The sequence below is a fragment of the Melanerpes formicivorus genome, unplaced genomic scaffold (assembly GCF_026170545.1).
Source record: "Melanerpes formicivorus ecotype bairdi unplaced genomic scaffold, bMelFor1.0.p_v2 SCAF_124, whole genome shotgun sequence".
Taxonomy (NCBI): Eukaryota; Metazoa; Chordata; class Aves; order Piciformes; family Picidae; genus Melanerpes; species Melanerpes formicivorus.
In genome coordinates this window covers 179,903-198,738 of record NW_027142476.1, presented here as the reverse complement: position 1 = coordinate 198,738, position 18,836 = coordinate 179,903, and the positions used below count along the sequence as shown (strand labels likewise).

The 18,836-nt window shown below is 49.5% G+C and overlaps 1 protein-coding gene across 9 annotated transcripts in view; it reads left to right on the top strand.

Annotated features, from left to right (window-relative positions):
• PTPRK (protein tyrosine phosphatase receptor type K) overlaps positions 1 to 18,836 on the top strand; it is a 595,004-nt gene that overhangs the window by 449,613 nt on the left and 126,555 nt on the right. For all 9 annotated transcript variants that reach the window (XM_068167885.1, XM_068167878.1, XM_068167884.1 and 6 more), the window contains exons 9-11: positions 7,005 to 7,114; positions 10,567 to 10,768; positions 14,789 to 14,894. In XM_068167885.1, the coding sequence (XP_068023986.1) occupies positions 7,005 to 7,114; positions 10,567 to 10,768; positions 14,789 to 14,894 (418 nt within the window). The remainder of the gene's footprint in view (positions 1 to 7,004; positions 7,115 to 10,566; positions 10,769 to 14,788; positions 14,895 to 18,836) is intronic.

The window sequence follows — 18,836 nt, the reverse complement described above, 5'->3', positions numbered from 1 at the left end:
CTGCAGGAAGCCCTCTGGGCTGTTTGTGAGAGGGATTCTCACAACTCTCCTCAGCACAAGGATGCTGTTTTACCTGGCTGGTTTTCACCAGAGCCCTTGCTGAGCATCATGGAAAATGGAAGGCTCTTAGCACTGCTTTGGAAAGGTGAACTTTAAGATCTGTCTGAAGTTGTAAGGAGCAGAGAGCAATGGCTGCCTACAAGGAGAGATGCAGTTTGAGTCTTCAGGGTGGGGTTACCAAGAGGTTACCTTGCTGCTGTTCTTTTGGTGCTGATTTTTTGCTTGGTTTGGGGTTTTGGGCTTTTATTAATTTCACAGTATCACAGTATAACAAAGGTTGGAAGAGACCTCGAGGATCATCGAGTCCAACCTATATCCCATCCTTTTAAACCAGCTATATCCCATCCTTTTAAACATTTTGCTTGCCAGTAATGCTGACCTGAGTATGGTGACAGTAAAACACAAATGAGGATGCTTAGGCACACACCTGACTGGTGAATCTATGGATCTCCTTACAGATACTCTGTTCTTCAAGCAAATTCTTTTGTTCCTGCTTTTATCATAGAATAGTTTGGGTTGGAAGGGACCTTAAGGATCATCAAGTCAGTTCCACCCCGCCTGCCATGGGCAGGGATACATCCCACTAGCCCAGGCTCCTTGAGGCCTTGTCCAACCTGGCCTTGAACATCTCCAGGGAAGAATAGAATGGGATAGAATAGAATAGACCAGACCAGGTTGGAAGAGACCTTCAAGATCATCAAGTCCAACCTATCATCCAGTACCACCTAATAAACTAAACCATGGCACCAAGCACTCTATCAAGTCTCTTCCTGAACACCTCCAGTGATGGTGACTCCACCACCTCCCCAGGCAGCCCATTCCAATGGGCAATCACTCTCTCTGTGTAGAACTTCTTCCTAACCTCCAGCCTAAACCACCCCAGCACAGTCTGAGACTGTGTCCTCTTGTGCTGGTGCTGGTTGCCTGGGAGAAGAGACCAACCTCTGCCTGGCTACAACCTCCCTTCAGGGAGTTGTAGAGAGCAAGGACTTCCCTGAGTCTCCTCTTGTCCAGGCTAAGCAGCCCCAGCTCCCTCAGCCTCTCCTCACAGGGCTGTGTTCCAAGCCCCTCGCCATCTTTGTTGCCCTTCTCTGGACTCGTTCCAGCAAGTCAACCTCCTTCCTAAACTGAGGGCCCCAGAACTGGACACAGGACTCGAGGTGTGGCCTAACCAGTGCAGTGTACAGGAAGCATCCATGATCTCCCTGGGCAACCTGTTCCAGTGTCTCACCACCCTCACTGTCAAGAATTTCCTCCCAATCTCCACTCTGTATCTCCTCTATTCCAGCTCAAAGCCATTGCCTCTTTTCTATCACAACAAGCCCCTGTAAAAAAGTCCCTCCCTGGCTTTCTTGTAGCCCCCTTCAGGTACTGGAAGGTTGCTTTTGTGCTTCCGCATTTCCCTTTACCCCTTTGGTAAAGTTGTGCCATTAAAAGATGTTTCTGATTGTGGTTGAACCAAAAAATGGAAGGGAAAAAATAATGTCAGTCTCATCCAGACCCCTCCTTCCAACTAAGATTCATTTACATTCCTCTTTTCTAGGCATTTGGACTTTCTTTTGTTGTTTTTGTTTTAACTCTAATTGAGCTCTCAATCTAATCAGATGCCAAGCACCAGAACAAGAGGACACAGTCTCAAGATGTGCCAGGGGAGTTTAGGCTGGAGGTGAGGAGAAAGTTCTTCCCAGAGAGAGTTGTTAGCCATTGGAATGTGCTGCCCAGGGAGGTGGTGGAGTCCCCATCCCTGGAGGTGTTCAAGAGGGGATTGGATGTGGCACTTGGTGCCATGGTTTAGTCATGAGGTCTGTGGTGACAGGTTGGACTTGATGATCTTTGAGGTCTCTTCCAACCTTGGTGATTCTGTGATTTGTGAGGGTGAGTGAGGTTTGTGGGAATTACTGTTCTCTTTTGCTGCTTTCTCACCTTTTTTCTACTGGGACTCCCAGCAAGCTGCTCATAGCTGTGCTGGCTTCTGTTCTTGTGCCTCCCCCAAGCCAGTGGCAAGAGATGCATGAAATGAAGTGGGATCATGTAGTTCCAGTCAGTTTAACATTGCTGCTGCTGCCACAAGCAGCAAATGTTACATTGCAGGAGAAGAAAAGACTGTCCTGAGGTGTGCTTAGCCTAGAGGCTTCTCCTGCTTGGGTGTTTAAAGATAAAAGAGAGGAAGCTTTATGCAAACATGAACCCTGAAACCCAGAGCTGCACCCAGTTCAACTGGGTGTGAATCCTAGAATCATAGAATCAATAAGGCTGGAAGAGACCTCAAGGATCCTCAAGTCCAACCTGTCACCACAGACCTCATGACTACTAAACCATGGCACCAAGTGCCACATCCAATCCCCTCTTGCACACCTCCAGGGATGGGGACTCCACCACCTCCCTGGGCAGCACATTCCAATGGCTAACAACTCTCTCAGTGAAGAACTTTCTCCTCACCTCCAGCCTAAACTTCCCCTGGTGCAGCTTGAGACTGTGTCCCCTTGTTCTGGTGCTGGTTGCCTGGGATGTTCATTAAAAGCACCACACAGCAAGTGTTTTGCGGGGATTTGAGCAATCATGTCTGTTCCCTTTCTTACCTCCCAGGCTTGAGCATGTTTTCATGTTAGAGCCACATTTCAGTATCTGCAGGACACCTACAGAGAGGCTGGGAAGAGGCTTGTAGTGACATGATAAGGGGCAATGACTTGAAACTGGAGCAGGAGGGATTCAGGCTGGACATCAAGAGGAAGTTCTGACCAATGAAGGTGGTGAAATACTGGAACAGGTTGCCCAGGGATGTGGTTGAGGCCCCATTTATGGAGGTACTCAAGATCAGACTTGATGTGGCCCTGTGCTGCCTGCTCTAGTTGGTGGTGTCCCTGCTATCTGCCTGCTGGCTGCAGCAGGGGTGGACAATATGACCTTTGAGGGTCCCTCCCAGTCCAGTGCAGTCTCTGAATGTCAAATTTCATACTCTGTGTACATGCCTTGCTGCATTCCTGTGTTGTCTCCCAAATACAGATCCACACTCACACACACTGTGTATCTTCCAGAGCAAATGATGTGTGCATGAGGGTGTACTTAGACCTCACTGGAGATGTAGGGAAGGAAACCAGCAGAGCATTCCCACGAAAAACCAAGTGTTGCCTGCAGCAGGTCTCTCAATGGCACAGACAGCATCTAGGGGCTTTCTCAGCATGTCAGCCTCCATCCACTGCTCAGTCTTAAATCATGGAATGGCTTGAGTGGTAAGGGAGCTTAAAGATGATAGAATCATAGAGTTGTTTCACTTGAAAAAGACCTCTAAGATCATCAAGTCCAATCTTCAACCCAACCCCACCATGGCCATCAAACCATGGCCCTAAGTGCCATGGCCACAGGTTTCTTGAACACCTCTAGGGATGGTGACCCCAGCACCCCCCTGGGCAGCCTGTGCCAATCCCAGACCACTCTTGCAGGAAAGAAATTTTTCCAGATAGCCAAACTAACCCTCCCCTGGCACAATTTCAGGCTGTTTCCTCTCATTCTATCACCTGTCACTAGGGAGAAGAGCCCAACCCCCACCTCACTGCAACCTCCTTTCAGGGAGCTGTAGAGCAGTTTAGTTCCAACCCCCATGCCATGGGCAGGGACACCTCCCACTAGACCAGGTTGGTCTGAGCCTCACCCAGCTTGGTCTTAAACACTTCCACAGCTTTCTCTGGGCAACCCACTCCAGTGTCTCACCACCCAAGAGTGATGTAGTGTCTGTATCAGCTTATGGTTTTAATTTCTCCTAAGGCTTTGTTTGGCAGAGGGAGGCACAGTTTCTGTGAGGCTCTCCTCTGCTCTCTTGCAGGCTTTTTAACTCCATGAAATCCTTACTAATTTGCCAACTGGTGGTGTTTGTACCAAGGGTCAGATCATCATCTGTAGCTTCTGTGTAGACTGAACTAAACCCCCACTGTTGGGACAGTGCACTCGCTCCTTGGTGCTGCTAGCATAGTGCCTGCTGCTTATCATAGTATCAGTCAGGGTTGGAAGGGACCACAAGGATCAGCTAGTTCCAACCCCCCTGCCATGGGCAGGGACACCCCACACTAGATCAGCCTGGCCACAGCCTCATCCAGCCTGGGCTTAAACACCTCCAGGGACAGGGCCCCAACCACCTCCCTGGACAACCCATTCCAGGGCTTCACCACTCTCATGGGGAAGAACTTCCTCCTCACCTCCAGCCTGAATCTCCCCACCTCCAGCTTCATTCCATTCCCCCTAGTCCTATCACTGCCTGAGATCCTGAGCAGTCCCTCCCCAGCCTTCTTGTAGCCCCCTTCAGATACTGGAAGGCCACAATGAGGTCACCTCAGAGCCTTCTCTTCTCCAGACTGAACAGCCCCAACTCCTTCCTTCGATCCAGGGGCTTTTAATTTAGTTTTACTCTTTATACAACTTCAGGGTGCTTTGATAATTAATACCCAAGAAATGGCATGCAGGAGGCTCACTGGAAGTGGGGCACTGAAGTAAAGTGGCTGATTAAGAAAGGGAAGACAAGTATATGGCAATATATTTACATGGAAGTAACACCCCACCTGGAGCACTGTATCTAGTTCTGGAGCCAGGGAGGATCTGGAGGTGCTGGGAGGTGTCCAGAGAAGGGCCATGAGGATGAGCAGAGGGCTGGAGCTGCTCTGCTGTGAGGACAGACTGAAGGAGTTGAGGCTGTTCAGTCTGGAGAAGAGAAGGCTCTGAGGAGACCTAATTGTGGCCTTCCAGGATCTGAAGGGGGCTCCAAGAAAGCTGGGGAGGGACTTTTGAGGGTGTCAGGGAGGGATAGGACTGGGGGGGATGGAGCAAAACTAGGAATGGGTAGATTGAGATTGGCTGTGAGGAAGAAGTTTTTCCCCATGAGGGTGGTGAGAGCCTGGCACAGGTTGCCCAGGGAGGTGGTGGAAGCCTCCTGCCTGGAGGTGTTTGCAGCCAGGCTGGATGTGGCTGTGAGCAACCTGCTGTGGTGTGAGGTGTCCCTGCCCATGGCAGGGGGTTGGGACTGGCTGAGCCTTGAGCTCCCTTCCAACCCTGGCAATTCTGTGATCCTATGATTTTAGCTTGAAAGACTGCAAATTTGGCAACTTTGGCTTTCTGAGGGGAGGGAGTGTTTGTTTAGGGTCAGAGTTCTTTTGGGCACTCTCTTATAATCATCACAGAAGAGTTTAGATTGGAAGAGACCTTAAAGATGACCTAGTTCCAGCCCCGTGTGATGAGCAGGGACACACCTCCCACCAGCCCAGGTTGCTCAGAGCCACATCCAGCCTGACCTTGAACACTTCCAAGGGGAGGTCATCCACAACCTCCCTGGGCAACCGGCTCCTTATCCTCATCCCCTTCTTTCAGCAGATAAGTGTTCAAAGCTGGGTGAGCTTCTGTGGTTAGTAAGGGACTGTATATGTAGCAAATCTTGTGAGCTGAAATGGGAGATAAGCAAGTGCTCCTGCCTGGCATTGATGGGATTACCTGGTGCTGTGAATCACCCAGGCACAGAGGCCTGGGGTGACACATCTGACTTGCTGTTACACCAGGGATATTGGGTCCATTTCATTAAAGAAAAAGGAGGGGAAAAAAAAGCAGACCTCCTTGCTCTCTACAACTACCTGAAGGGAGGTTGTAGCCAGGTGGGGATTGGTCTCTTCTCTCAAGCAACCAGCACCAGAACAAGAGGACACAGTCTCAGTCTGCGCCAGGGGAAGTTTAGGCTTGAGGCGAGGTGAAAGTTCTTCCCAGAGAGAGTTGTTAGCCATTGGAATGTGCTGCCCAGGGAGGTGGTGGAGTCCACATCCCTGGAGGTGTTCAAGAGGGGATTGGATGTGGCACTTGGTGCCATGGTTTAGTCATGAGGTCTGTGGTGACAGGTTGGACGTTGAGGTCTCTTCCAACCTTGGTGATTCTGTGATCTTGGTGTGGTTCAGTTCAAGGCTGTGAAAATGGCTCTCTTTGGCAAGATGGGAAGGAAGCAGGTTGGATCCTTCTGCAGCTTGTGAATGTCATGGCTGGAGGAAGAGGTTGGTCTCTTCTGCCAGGCACCCAGCAGCAGAACAAGAGGACACAGTCTCAAGCTGCACCAGGGGAGGTTTAGGCTGGAGGTTAGGAAGAAATTCTACACAGAAAGAGTGATTGCCCATTGGAATGTGCTGCCTGGAGAGGTGGTGGAATCACCATCACTGGAGGTGTTCAGGAGACTTGATAAGATGCTTGGTGCCATGGGTTAGTTGATTAGGTGGTGTTGGATGATAGGTTGGACTCGATGATCTTGAAGGTCTCTTCCAACCTGGTTTATTCTATGTGTATTCTATGTGTAAGAGCCATGGTCTGGTAGTCATGAGGTCTTGGGTGAGAGGTTGGACTTGATGATCTTTGAGGTCTTTTCCAACCTGGTTGATTCTATGATGCTAAGAGGCAGCTGAACTGGTGGGGGTTGCCCTGTGCCCCAGCTCCTCTTTAGATGTGGATTTCTCCATGAGAAGGGGTGGCTGAAAAGTACGTTGTAAACATTCCTCTCACTCAGAAGGTGCTGCACAGCAGAGACTCTTCCTTGCCTTTGATTTTTCCTCTTTTTAAAAGGATTTTAAACCCATGTAGTCCTTGTCCTAAGATATGCTTCTTACAGAGTTCAGTGGTGTTCCCTGAAGACATAATCTAGCTCGAACTGCTTCCTCTGGCGATACTAAGAGACAATTTGACTTTGGATGAAGTTTTGAAAGCCTTATGTAGGGATAATGTTTCAACTTCATGCTCTTTTCTGCTCTGCAGATGGCAAAAAAGTACCCTTTGAAGTGCTTCCCCATACTCTGCTCTCCTTTGGCATGTGAATGAATATTAATAGAAGCAGACCTGTGCTCGCTCTTGGTTTTTAATAGGCTGTTCTGTCATCCCTTTCATTTTCCTCTCTCTTGGGTTTCCTATGTTTAAGAGCTGTGTTTTGTTTGTAGTGCCAGGTCCTATCCCTGCCAAGTCGGTGAAAGGAACTCCTTTTGAAGACAAGATCTTCCTCAACTGGAAGGAGCCGGTGGATCCCAATGGCATCATCACGCAGTACGAGGTAATCACCGAGCAGCTAACGAGCAGCAGGCAGGGCTGGCACAGGCGACAAGAGGGGTGGCTGATGGGGGGCAGGCTGGGCTCTGCAGGCAGCTCTGCAGTGGTATGCTGCTTTCCTGTGCAGAACATCACGGGATGTTAGGGGTTGGATGCGACCTCCCAAGATAGAGTAGAGTAGAATAGACCAGACCAGATTGGAAGAGACCTTCAAGATCATTGCATCCAGCCTATCATCCAACACCACCTAATCAACTAAACCATGCAACCAAGCACCCCATCAGGTCTTCTCCTCCAGAGATGGCGATTCCACCGCCTCCCCAGGCAGCCCATTCCAATGGGCAATCACTCTCTCTATGAAGAACTTGTCCAACCCCCCCTGCCAGAGCAGGATCATAGAATCCAGCACAGGTCGCACAGGAACACATCCAGATGGGGCTCTGGAGACTCCACAGTCTCTCTGGGCAGCCTGCTCCAGTGCTCTGTGACCCTTGCAGTAAAGAAGTTCCTCCTCATGTTGAGGTGGAACTTCATAGTACCAGTAAGGGTTGGAAGGGACCACAAGGATCATCCAGTTCCAACCCCCCTGCCATGGGCAGGGACACCCCACACTAGATCAGCCTGGCCACAGCCTCAGCCAGCCTGGGTTTAAACACCTCCAGGGATGGGGCCTCAACCACCTCCCTGGACAACCCATTGCAGGGCTTCACCACTCTCATGGGGAAGAACTTCCTCCTCCCCTCCAGCCTGAATCTCCCCACCTCCAGCTTCATTCCATTCCCCCTAGTCCTATCACTCCCTGAGATCCTGAGCAGTCCCTCCCCAGCCTTCTTGTAGCCCCCTTCAGATACTGGAAGGCCACAATGAGGTCAACTTCCTGTGCTGCAGTTCATCCCTTGCCCCTTGTCCTATCACAGGGCACAAGTGAGCAGAGGCTGTCCCTGTCCCTTCCTGACCCCCAGCCCTGAGATATTTAGAGACATTGATCAGATCCCCTCTGAGTCTTCTTTTCATGAGGTGCTGGGTGACAGGTTGGACTTGATGATCTTTGAGGTCTTTTCCAACCTACTGATTCTCTGATTCTTCTCTCCAGACTCAAATGTGGGATTTCAGGCAATGATTAGACATTAAAAAATCATAATTATGATGGAGATGTTGGCTGTCCAGCCCTGTCAAGTGGCTTTGGCATGTGAGTGGAACAATACCACAGTACACATGCAAAGTGCTGGTTTTAAATATCTTCCTTCATGATTCTGCCCCCTGCCTCTGCTCTGCCCTCCTGAGACTCCACCTGGAGTACTGTGTCTGGTTCTAGGGCCCCCAGCATAACAGGGACATGGAACTGTTGGAGCAAGTCCAGAGGTGGCCCCAAAGATCATCAGAGGGTTGGAGAACCTCCCCCATAGGGACAGGATGAAAGAATTGGGGCTGTTCAGCCTGGAGAAGAGAAGACTCCTGGGAGACATTAGAGCAGCCTTCCTGTACCTGAAGGGGGCTACAGGAGAGCTGGGGAAGGACTTTTGACAAGGGATTGTATTGACAGGATGAGAGGCAATGGCTTTGAGCTGGAAGAGGAGAGATTGAGACTGGAGATGAGGAAGAAATTCTTTCCAGTGAGGGTGGTGAGATGCTGGCACAGGTTGCCCAGGGAGGTTGTGGCTGCCCACTCCCTGGGAGGTGTTCAAGGCCAGGTTGGACGAGGCCTTGACAACCTGGGCTGGTGGGAGGTGTCCCTGCCCAAGGCAGGGGGTTGGGATTATGTGATCTTGAAGGTCCCTTCCAACCCACACCATGAATGTATGAATTACTGTGCACCCTTCCAAAGCCCTGAGAGCTGCCATGTGTGACATCTTCTTTGCTGGAAGAGAAGAGTAAGTTCAATTTGGAGCAATGTTTTTGAGCTCTGTCAGGTCTTCAGATACCAGCCTTCAAGGACATTTCCACAGATACTCTGTTTAAAGTGTATTTTAAGCAGGAGGCCTCCCCAGGAGGTTGGCAGGGAACAATGAGCTGGTTTGAGGGACAAACACCATCCTCTCCAGCACTCCTTTTTGAGAGCAACAAAGGATACGGTTTTGTGTGCTAGTGAATTATAGGAGGAACACAGACCCACTAACCAAACAAACCCCATTTAATCTGTTTATCTCTTCAGTGCTGACACAGTTTCTTACATAGTGTGGGCTGGCCCTGGTGGGCAGCTCAGCCCCACTCAGCTGCTTGGTCACTGCTCCGTGGAGGGGAGGGAGGAGGATCGGAAGGGCACCTCAAATCCAAAACCACCGCGCCACATGAAGTGCTGGGAAGAAAATGAACTTCATCCCAGTCTAAACCAGTACATTAAAGATATCATTGCTGGCTTTAAATATATTGCCTTAGTTTGGACAGCATTCAAATGGGATTCTTAGAAGAGGAGAGGGAAATGTGTTCCCAGGAGTGAAAAATAAAGGGGTTTGGGGGAGGCAGGGGATGATGGGGGGGGGGTGGTGCCCTAATTTCAATGTAACAGTGACATTTTCCATGCATGAACTAAAATCTCAGAGCAGGAGAGGTGAAGGGCACATGCATAGCTTGTCAAGTGAAGCAGGCTTTATAATGTACACATCAAGTCCTCATGTTGTCCCCAAGACAGGTGGATAGGAGAGATCATCAAGGTCGTCAAGTCCAACTGGTAACCCAGCACTGCCCAGGTCACCATTAAGCCATGTCCCTCAGCATCACATCTACATGGCTTTTAAATCCCTCCAGGGATGGGGACTCCACCAGGATTGACTAATTGGGGGTTACTTAGCTGCTGAGCATCAGAACCTTTTCATGCTCTTAGCCTTGTGACATTTTAGAGAAGCACAGGGCAATGCTTTTCATTCTGTAGTACATGAAGTCAGTGAATGTGGTTCTGCTTGTGCCAAGTAATGTGCCTGAGCCCTAAAAGCAGAGGGGAATTAACCATTCCTTAAGTCTGTTTGCATTAAGAGGAATCCTAGAATCATAGAATCATTTGTCTTGGAAAACACCTCTAAGATCATCCAGTCCAACCATCAACCCAAGTGCCATGGCCAGAGGTTTCTTGAATTCCTCCAAGGATAGTGACTTCACCACCTCCCTGGGCAGCCTCTTCCAATCCTTGACCACTCTTGCACCAAAGAAACTGTTCCTAATCTCCTAACTAACTCTCCCCTGGAGAGTTAGTGAGGCCATTTCCTCTCCTTCTGTCACCTGATGCTGGGGAGAAGATACCAACTCCCACCCGGCTCAAATCTCTTCCCAGGGAGCTGTAGAGAGCAATGAGTTCTCTCCTCAGCCTCCTCTTCTCCATACTAAACAACTCCAGCTCCCTCAGCTGCTCCTCACAAGACTTGTGCTCCTCCATCTATCTTTTGTTTCCTGTCCAGCCAAACTAACCTAATCCCTTTGTGCCCAAGCCTGTAGGCATTGTTACAGCAGTGACTCTTTCCACAGGTCAGCTACAGCAGCATACGCTCCTTTGATCCTGCAGTTCCAGTTGCAGGACCTCCACAAACGGTGTCCAAGCTGTGGAACAGCACACACCACGTCTTCTCACACCTCCACCCTGGTACTACTTACCAGTTCTTTATCCGTGCAAGCACTGTGAAAGGCTTTGGACCAGCAACCACAATCAATGTAACAACCAACATCTCAGGTAGGAAATGAGAAGAGAAGAGAGGGAGCCAGGGCTGGAGGTTGGGTTGGGGTTTTGTTTTCATTTTGTTTGGGGTGTTTTGTTGCTGTTTGGGTTTTGATTTGATTTGCTTTCCTTTGTTTCAATTTGCTTTGTTTTGGTTTGGGTTGGGGATTTGGGTTGGGGGTTTGGGTTGGGTGTTTGTGTTGGGTTTTTGGGTTGGTTTGGGTGTTTGGTTTGGGGTTTTGGTTTGGGGGTTTGGTTCGGTTTGGGGTCTTTTGTTTGCTTTCATTTGAGGGTTTTTGGTTTGATTTGGGGGTTTTGTTTTGGTTTGATTTGGGGGTTTTATTTTGTTTTGGGTTTGGCTTTGGTGTGATTTGGTTTGGGTTTCCTTTGTTTTTTATTTGGTTTGATTTGGGTTTTATTTCTTTTGATTGGGTTTGGTTTGATTTGGTTTTGATTAGGTTTGATTTGGGTTTAGTTTGGTTTTGGTTTGGGTTTAGTTTTGGTTTTGGTTTGATTTGGTTTGGGTTTAGTTTGGTTTTGGTTTGGTTTTGGTTTGATTTGGTTTGGGTTTAGTTTGGTTTTGGTTTGATTTGGTTTGGGTTTAGTTTGGTTTGGGGTTGGGTTTGATTTGGTTTGATTGGGGTTGGGTTTAGTTTGGTTTGGGGTTGGGTTTAGCTTGGTTTTGGTTTGATTTGGTTTGGGGTTGGGTTTGGTTTGGTTTGATTTGGGTTGGGTTTAGATTGATTAGGTTTGGTTTGATTGGGGTTGGGTTTAGATTGATTAGGTTTGGTTTGATTGGGGTTGGGTTTAGATTGATTAGGTTTGGTTTGATTGGGGTTGGGTTTAGATTGATTTGGTTTGGCTTGATTGGGGTTGGGCTTAGATTGATTTGGTTTGGCTTGATTGGGGTTGGGTTTAGTGAGTGTGGCTTGATTGGGGTTGGGTTTAGATTGATTTGGTTTGGGTTTGATTGGGGTTGGGGTTAGTTTGGTTTGGGTTTGATTGGGGTTGGGGTTAGTTTGGTTTGGGTTTGATTGGGGTTGGGGTTAGTTTGGTTTGGGTTTGATTGGGGTTGGGGTTAGTTTGGTTTGGGTTTGATTGGGGTTGGGGTTAGTTTGGTTTGGGTTTGATTGGGGTTGGGGTTAGTTTGGTTTGGGTTTGATTGGGGTTGGGGTTAGTTTGGTTTGGGTTTGATTGGGGTTGGGGTTAGTTTGGTTTGGGTTTGATTGGGGTTGGGGTTAGTTTGGTTTGGTTTGGGTTTGATTGGGGTTGGGGTTAGTTTGGTTTGGGTTTAGTTTGATTGGGTTTGGGTTTGATTGGGTTTGGGTTTAGTTTGGTTTGATTGGGTTTGATTTTGTTGATTTTATTGTTTATTTCTTTCTTTTATTATTTGGTTGCTTCACTGTTGTTCTTCTTGGGGTTTTTTGTTGCCTGTCCTTTGGGTTTGTGTGTGTGGTTTTTTTGTAAGGCTGGAAAAATAATGGAAAGGGAAAGGAGTCCCTCCTGAAGAACCCTATCCTGTTGTGACACTCGATTACTGACAACATTTATGTGTGGATTTGCCCAGCAGTAACCTGTGAGGTGGCAATTGCACACCTGTAGTTGTTAACTGCTTGACTGTGTGTAATCTTGTCCTTGCATCTCGAGGTTTTGAAGTGCTGTGTACACCTGAACCACTTAAGCCTTCCAGCACTCTCTCAGGTCACTAAGTCCTGTATTTGTTTTGCAGATTAGCAAAGTCAGATGCAGGAAATGAGCTGACTTGCTCAAGGTGACACCACTCAGCAGCACCCAGCTATGGCAGAAATGAGGTGGCTGGGAGGAAGGGTGGATTTCTTTTGCCAGGTCCTGCTTCCTCAGGCCTTTATTCACTTACTGCAGGGCACCACGGTTGACACGATTCATCCTAATACCATGCTGCCAAATCCAGGGGCAAGTGGTGTCACCTGGGATGCTTCAGGGTCTCTGTTTCCTAGATTTCAGCATTGTTCTCAAAAATTAGGGTAGTAGCTGCAGGCTCATGTTCAGCCTACCACCAACCAGCACCCCCAGGTCCCAGGCAGAGAAGGACCTGGGGGTGCTGGTTGATGGTAGGCTGAACATGAGCCTGCAGTGTGCCCAGGCAGCCAGGAGGGCCAATGGCATCCTGGCCTGCATCAGAAACAGTGTGGCCAGCAGGAGCAGGGAGGTCATTCTGCCCCTGTACACTGCACTGGCTAGGCCACACCTCAAATCCTGTGTCCAGTTCTGGGCCCTTCAGTTTAGGAAGGAGGTTGACTTGCTGGAAGGTGTCCAGAGAAGAGCAACAAAGTTGGTGAGGGGCTTGGAACACAGCCCTATGAGGAGAGACTGAGGGAGCTGGGGTTGCTTAGCCTGGAGAGGAGGAGACTCAGGGGTGACCTTCTTGCTCTCTACAACTCCCTGAAGGGAGGTTGTAGCCAGGCAAGCAGCACCAGAACAAGAGGACACAGTCTCAAGCTGTGCCAGGGGAGGTTTAGGCTGGAGGTTAGGAGGAGGTTTTACCCAGAGAGAGTGATTGCCCATTGGAATGTGCTGCCCGAGGAGGTGGTGGAGTCACCATCCCTGGAGGTGTTCAGGAGGAGACTTGATGGGGTGCTTGGTGCCATGGGTTAGTTGATTAGGTGGTGTTGGATGATAGGTTGGACTTGATGATCTTGAAGGTCTCTTCCAACCTGGTTTATTCTATTCTAGTTTATGCAGTTGATAGCAGAAAACTCAGTGCTGTTGATTTGATGATGTGGTGACTTCAGAGCTTGGCAGAGATCAAAGGAGTCAGTCATTCAGAAGTGTAACCAGCACAAAGCAGGCTATTTCCCTTAGTAGCTGCCATAATGAAACTTCCAGTGTGCTGTAAAGTGAGGTTAATAATGTATTGGAATACACTAACCATGTCTGTGAGAACTGCTCCTCGAGGCTCCTTCTCCTCACCCAGTTCCCAAAACCATGCAGGTTAAATCAAATTGTTAGGAAACTCAAGGCACAGCTCCATGAATTGTGTAGCAGGTGAAATGCTGTAGCTGGGCTTGAACTATCTGTTCAATCCCATCCCAGCTCATAACCACTACCACTCCTGATTCCCCAGCCCCTACAAAACAAAACTGGCCAGAGCACCACAAAAAGACCCAAGTCATGGATTCATACGATGGGTTGGGTTGGAAGGGACCTTGAATTTCATCCAGTTCCAAGCCCCCTGCCTTGGGGAGGGACAGCCTGATCTAGTGTGGGGTGTCCCTGCCCATGGCAGGGGGGTTGGAACTGGATGATCCTTGTGGTCCCTTCCAACCCTGACTGATACTATGATACTATGACATCTCCCACCAGTCCAGGTTGCTCAAGGCCTCATCCAACTTGGCCATGAACACCTTCAGGGTGCAGGCATCCAAGACCTCCCTGGGCAACCTGTTCCAGTGTCTCACCACCCTCACTGTGAAGCATTTCTTGCTAATCTCCAGTCTAAATCTCTCATTCTTTAAAGCTTCAATGCATTCCCTCATGTACCATCACTACAAGCCCTTGTCAAAAGTCCCTCCCCAGCTTTCTGCAGACCCCCTCCAGGTACTGGCCAGTGACATGTTCTGTTGTGTTTATCTGCTTCTTAGGCTCGTTTGAACTCTAACATTTGCCCAGGGAGGTGGTGGAGTCACCGTCTCTGGAGGTGTTCAAGAGGGGATTGGATGTGGCACTTGGTGCCATGGTCTAGCCATGAGGTCTGTGTTGATAGGCTGGACTCGATGATCCTCGAGATCTCTTCCAACCTTAGCTATACTGTGATACTTTAGCCAGTTTTGAGGTCCCTGTGTTTCTTCACAACCATCATTCACCAAGTATCACAGATGCTGCTGGCGTAGTGCTTGCAGCCTTGGGTTCTAATGCCTTTTAGGAGGAACACAAGTGTGTCACAACATGACATCATGCCTTCTGCTGTATTATAGACAGCCACAGCCTCCTGAAAACTCATAATGTCTTGTGCTGACTGGTTTCTTGCTCTCTTCTTTCCCTCTCAACTTTCATCAGCTCCCACTTTACCAGACTACGAAGGAGTCGATGCATCTCTCAATGAAACTGCTACCACCATAACTGTCCTCTTGAGACCAGCCCAGGCCAAAGGTGCACCTATCAGGTAAAAAAGACATCATTTCAGAATCAAAATTGTTGGGGGGGGTGGGGGGTTTGTAGATTGTATGCAGTGTGCCCAGGTGGCCAAGAAGGCCAATGGTATCCTAGCCTGTATCAGGAAGAGTGTGGTCAGCAGGAGCAGGGAAGTCATTGCTGTACTCTGCATTGGTTAGGCCACACCTTGAGTCCTGTGTCCAGTTCTGGGCTCCTCAGTTTAGGAAGGACATTGAGAGACTTGAAGGTGTCCAGAGAAGGGCAAGGAGGCTGGGGAGGGGTCTGGAGCACAGCCCTGTGAGGAGAGGCTGAGGGAGCTGGGGTTGCTTAGCCTGGAGAAGAGGAGGCTCAGGGGAGACCTTCTTGCTCTCTCCAACTCCCTGAAGGGAGGTTGTATCTGGGAGGGGTTTGGTCTTTCTCCCAGATACCCAGCACCAGAACAAGAGGACACAGTCTCAAGCTGCACCAGGGGAAGTTTAGGCTGGAGGTAAGGAGAAAGTTCTTCACAGCAAGAGAGATTGGCCATTGGAATGTGAGGATGAGGTGAGAATGGAGGTGAGGAGAAAGTTCTTCACAGAGAGAGTTGTTAGCCATTGGAATGTGCTGCCCAGGGAGGTGGTGGAGTCCCCATCCCTGGAGGTGCTCAAAAAAGGTTTGGATGTGCACTTGGTGCAATGGTTTAGTAGTCATGTAGTTGGGTGACAGGTTGGACTTGATGATCTGTGAGGTCTTTTCCAACCTTATTGATTCTGTGGATCTATGCTGTGTCACAGCTCACAGGACTCTTCACTGGCAAGTGGTACTCGTGTCACGTTGCCGTTGCTTTTCCTAGCTAGACTGAGCTTGCCAATAGAGCTGTAATTAAAAAGGAAACCTTCCTGGGTTTGTTGTTTGGCCATGACCTGACTCATCCAGCTGTCTGTCCTGTTTGATTTAGGGTCCCTGGGCCCACCTCCTAGCCATTATCATTTCATCTCATCTTCTCCCCGTGCCCCTGAAACGGGAGGTTGAAAGGTGTTTGTCAGACAGTAGATTTGGAAATAACACTTGCCTCCTCAGCGCTGCTGCAGATCAGCTGCTCCAGAGAGAATATATATGATTGGAAAATTGGAAGCTCAGAGGAAATGGGGGAATAACAGTGATGAATACAAACTGTTTGACCTTTTTTTTTTCCCCTCTCAGAGTGCTTCTTGCTAGGAAGCACGGAGCGAGCTATTAAATTCGATTTGGCGTGTCCTGTGATCGCATTCAAATGGTTCATTGATGTTACCTTTGGGGGGGGGGGTGTGTGTGTGTCTTTCCCTTTCTGCTCTCTAGTGAGAGATAATTTGATTCTGTTTGCAAAGATTACTCCACATCCTGCTCTCTACTTCTACTTGTTAGTGCAAAAAAAAAACAAACCACAAAGAAAGAAGCTTGTGATATTATTTGATTCCATTCGGTGTTTCACTGACGTGGCTGCATCAGCGATATCCAGGGACAGGGCTGACTAATTGGGGGTTAATTAGCTGCTGAGCATCACCACCTTTTCATGCTCTTACCCTTGTGACATTTTAGAGAAGCACAGGGCAATGCTTTTCATTCTGTAGTACATGCAGTCAGTGAGTGTGGCTCTGCCCGTGTCAAGTAATGTGCCTGAGCCCTAAAAGCAGAGGGGAATTAACCATTCCTTAAGTCTGTTTGCATGAAGAGGGATCCTAGAATCATTGAGTTGTTTGTCTTGGGAAAGCCCTCTAAGATGATCCAATCCAACCATCAACCCAACACCACCATAGCCATTAAACCATGTCCCCAAGTGCCATGGCCACAGGTTTCCTGAACACCTCCAGGGATGGGGACTCCATCACCTCCCTGGGCAGCCTGTGCCAATCCCTGACCACTCTTGCACAAAGAAATTGTTCCTAATCTCCAACCTAACCCTCCCCTGGCACAATTTCAGGCCATTTCCTCTCCTTCTGTCACCTCATCCTAGGGAGAAGAGCCCAACCCCCACCTCACTCCAGCTTCCTTTCAGGGACTTGTAAAGAGCAATGAGGTCTCCCCTCATCCTCCTCTTCTCCACACTAACACCCCCACTTCCCTCAGCTGCTCTTCACCAGCCCTGTTCTCCAGACCCTTCCTCAGCTTTGTTGCCCCTCTCTGGACCTGCTCCAGCAGCTCAATGTCCTTCTTGCAGTGAGAGGCCCAAAACTGAACCCAGTATTACAGATAATGCCTCACCAGTGCCCAGCACAGGGGCACAGTTAATCGTTTCCCTGCTCTTGCTGGCCACACCATTGCTGATCCAGGCCAGGACGCTGTTGGCTTTCTTGGCCACCAGGACACCTTCCAGTATCTGAAGGGGGCTACAGGAAGGCTGGGGAGGGACTGCTCAGGATCTCAGGCAGTGATAGGACTAGGGGGAATGGAATGAAGCTGGAGGTGGGGAGATTCAGGCTGGAGGGGAGGAGGAAGTTCTTCCCCATGAGAGTGGTGAAGCCCTGGAATGGGTTGTCCAGGGAGGTGGTTGGGGCCCTGTCCCTGGAGGTGTTTAAGCCCAGGCTGGATGAGGCTGTGGCCAGGCTGCTCTAGTGTGGGGTGTTTTTGCCCATGGCAGTTGGGTTGGAACTAGTTGATCCTTGTGGTCCCTTCCAACCCTCACTGATACTATGATACTATGTGTTGGCTCACATTTAGCCAGCTGTCAGCCAGCCCCCCGAGGTCCTTCTCTGCTGGGCAGTATTCAGCCACTCTGCCCCAAGCCTGGAGCATTCACAGGGCTGTTGCAACCCAGGTGCTGGACCCAGCACTTGACCTCATTGAATCTCACACAGTGGGCCTTGGCTCATTGATCCAGCCTGTTCAGGTCCCTCTGCAGAACCTTCCTACCCTCCAGCAGATCGGTTCTCCCTCCCAATTTAGTGTGGGCATAAGTCATGTAGCTGTGAGCATTTTTATCTGCTCATTATAAAGTCACCCATATGGCTGCTAGGACCAAGTTATTTATATTCTGTCACAGAAGATGGTCCAGAGTCATCTCCTTGGTAGAAGATATTGATGTGTTATGTTCATACATAAAATTGTAACCCCCATATATCATTAATTTCAGAGGGATGAAGGATTACCCTGAAGCCAACCTAGCAAATTTTTGAGGTGTGAAGAAATGAGAAACTCTGCAGCACTGCACTCAGCACAGGACTTGGATCCCTCAAACAGGGCTGGTAGTGAATGGAGCCAGTGGAAACCAGACCTGTGAGCTGAAAATGCTCCTGATTAGGCAGATGCTCTAACTCACTGCCTGCCTTTGTAGGTGCTTCTAATCCAGCTGGCGGCCAGGCACCAGTGGTGTGCCCCAGGGATCAGTGCTGGGCCCTGTGCCCTTTAACATCTTCATTGATGATCTGGATGAGGGCATTGAGTCCATCAGCAGTAAATTTGCAGCAGACACCAAGCTGGGGGCAGGAGTTGATCTGCTGGAGGGTAGAGAGGCTCTGCAGAGGGACCTCGACAGGCTGGACAGATGGGCAGAGGCCAAGGGCAGGAGATTGAACACATCCAAGTGCCAGGTGCTGCACATTGGCCACAACAACCCCATGCAGTGCTACAGGCTGGGGTCAGAGTGGCTGAGAGCAGCCAGGCAGAGAGGGACCTGGGGGTGCTGGTCGATGGTAGGCTGAACATGAGCCTGCAGTGTGCCCAGGCAGCCAAGAGGGCCAAGGGCATCCTGGCCTGCATCAGGAAGAGTGTGGCCAGCAGGAGCAGGGAGGTCATTCTGCCCCTGTGCACTGCACTGCTTAGGCCACTCCTTGAGTCCTGTGTCCAGTTCTGGGCCCCTCAGTTTAGGAAGGAAGTTGACTTGCTGGAAGGTGTCCAGAGAAGGGCAACAAAGTTGGTGAGGGGTCTGGAGCACAGCCCTGTGAGGAAAGACTGAGGGAGCTGGGGTTGCTTAGCCTGGAGAAGAGGAGGCTCAGGG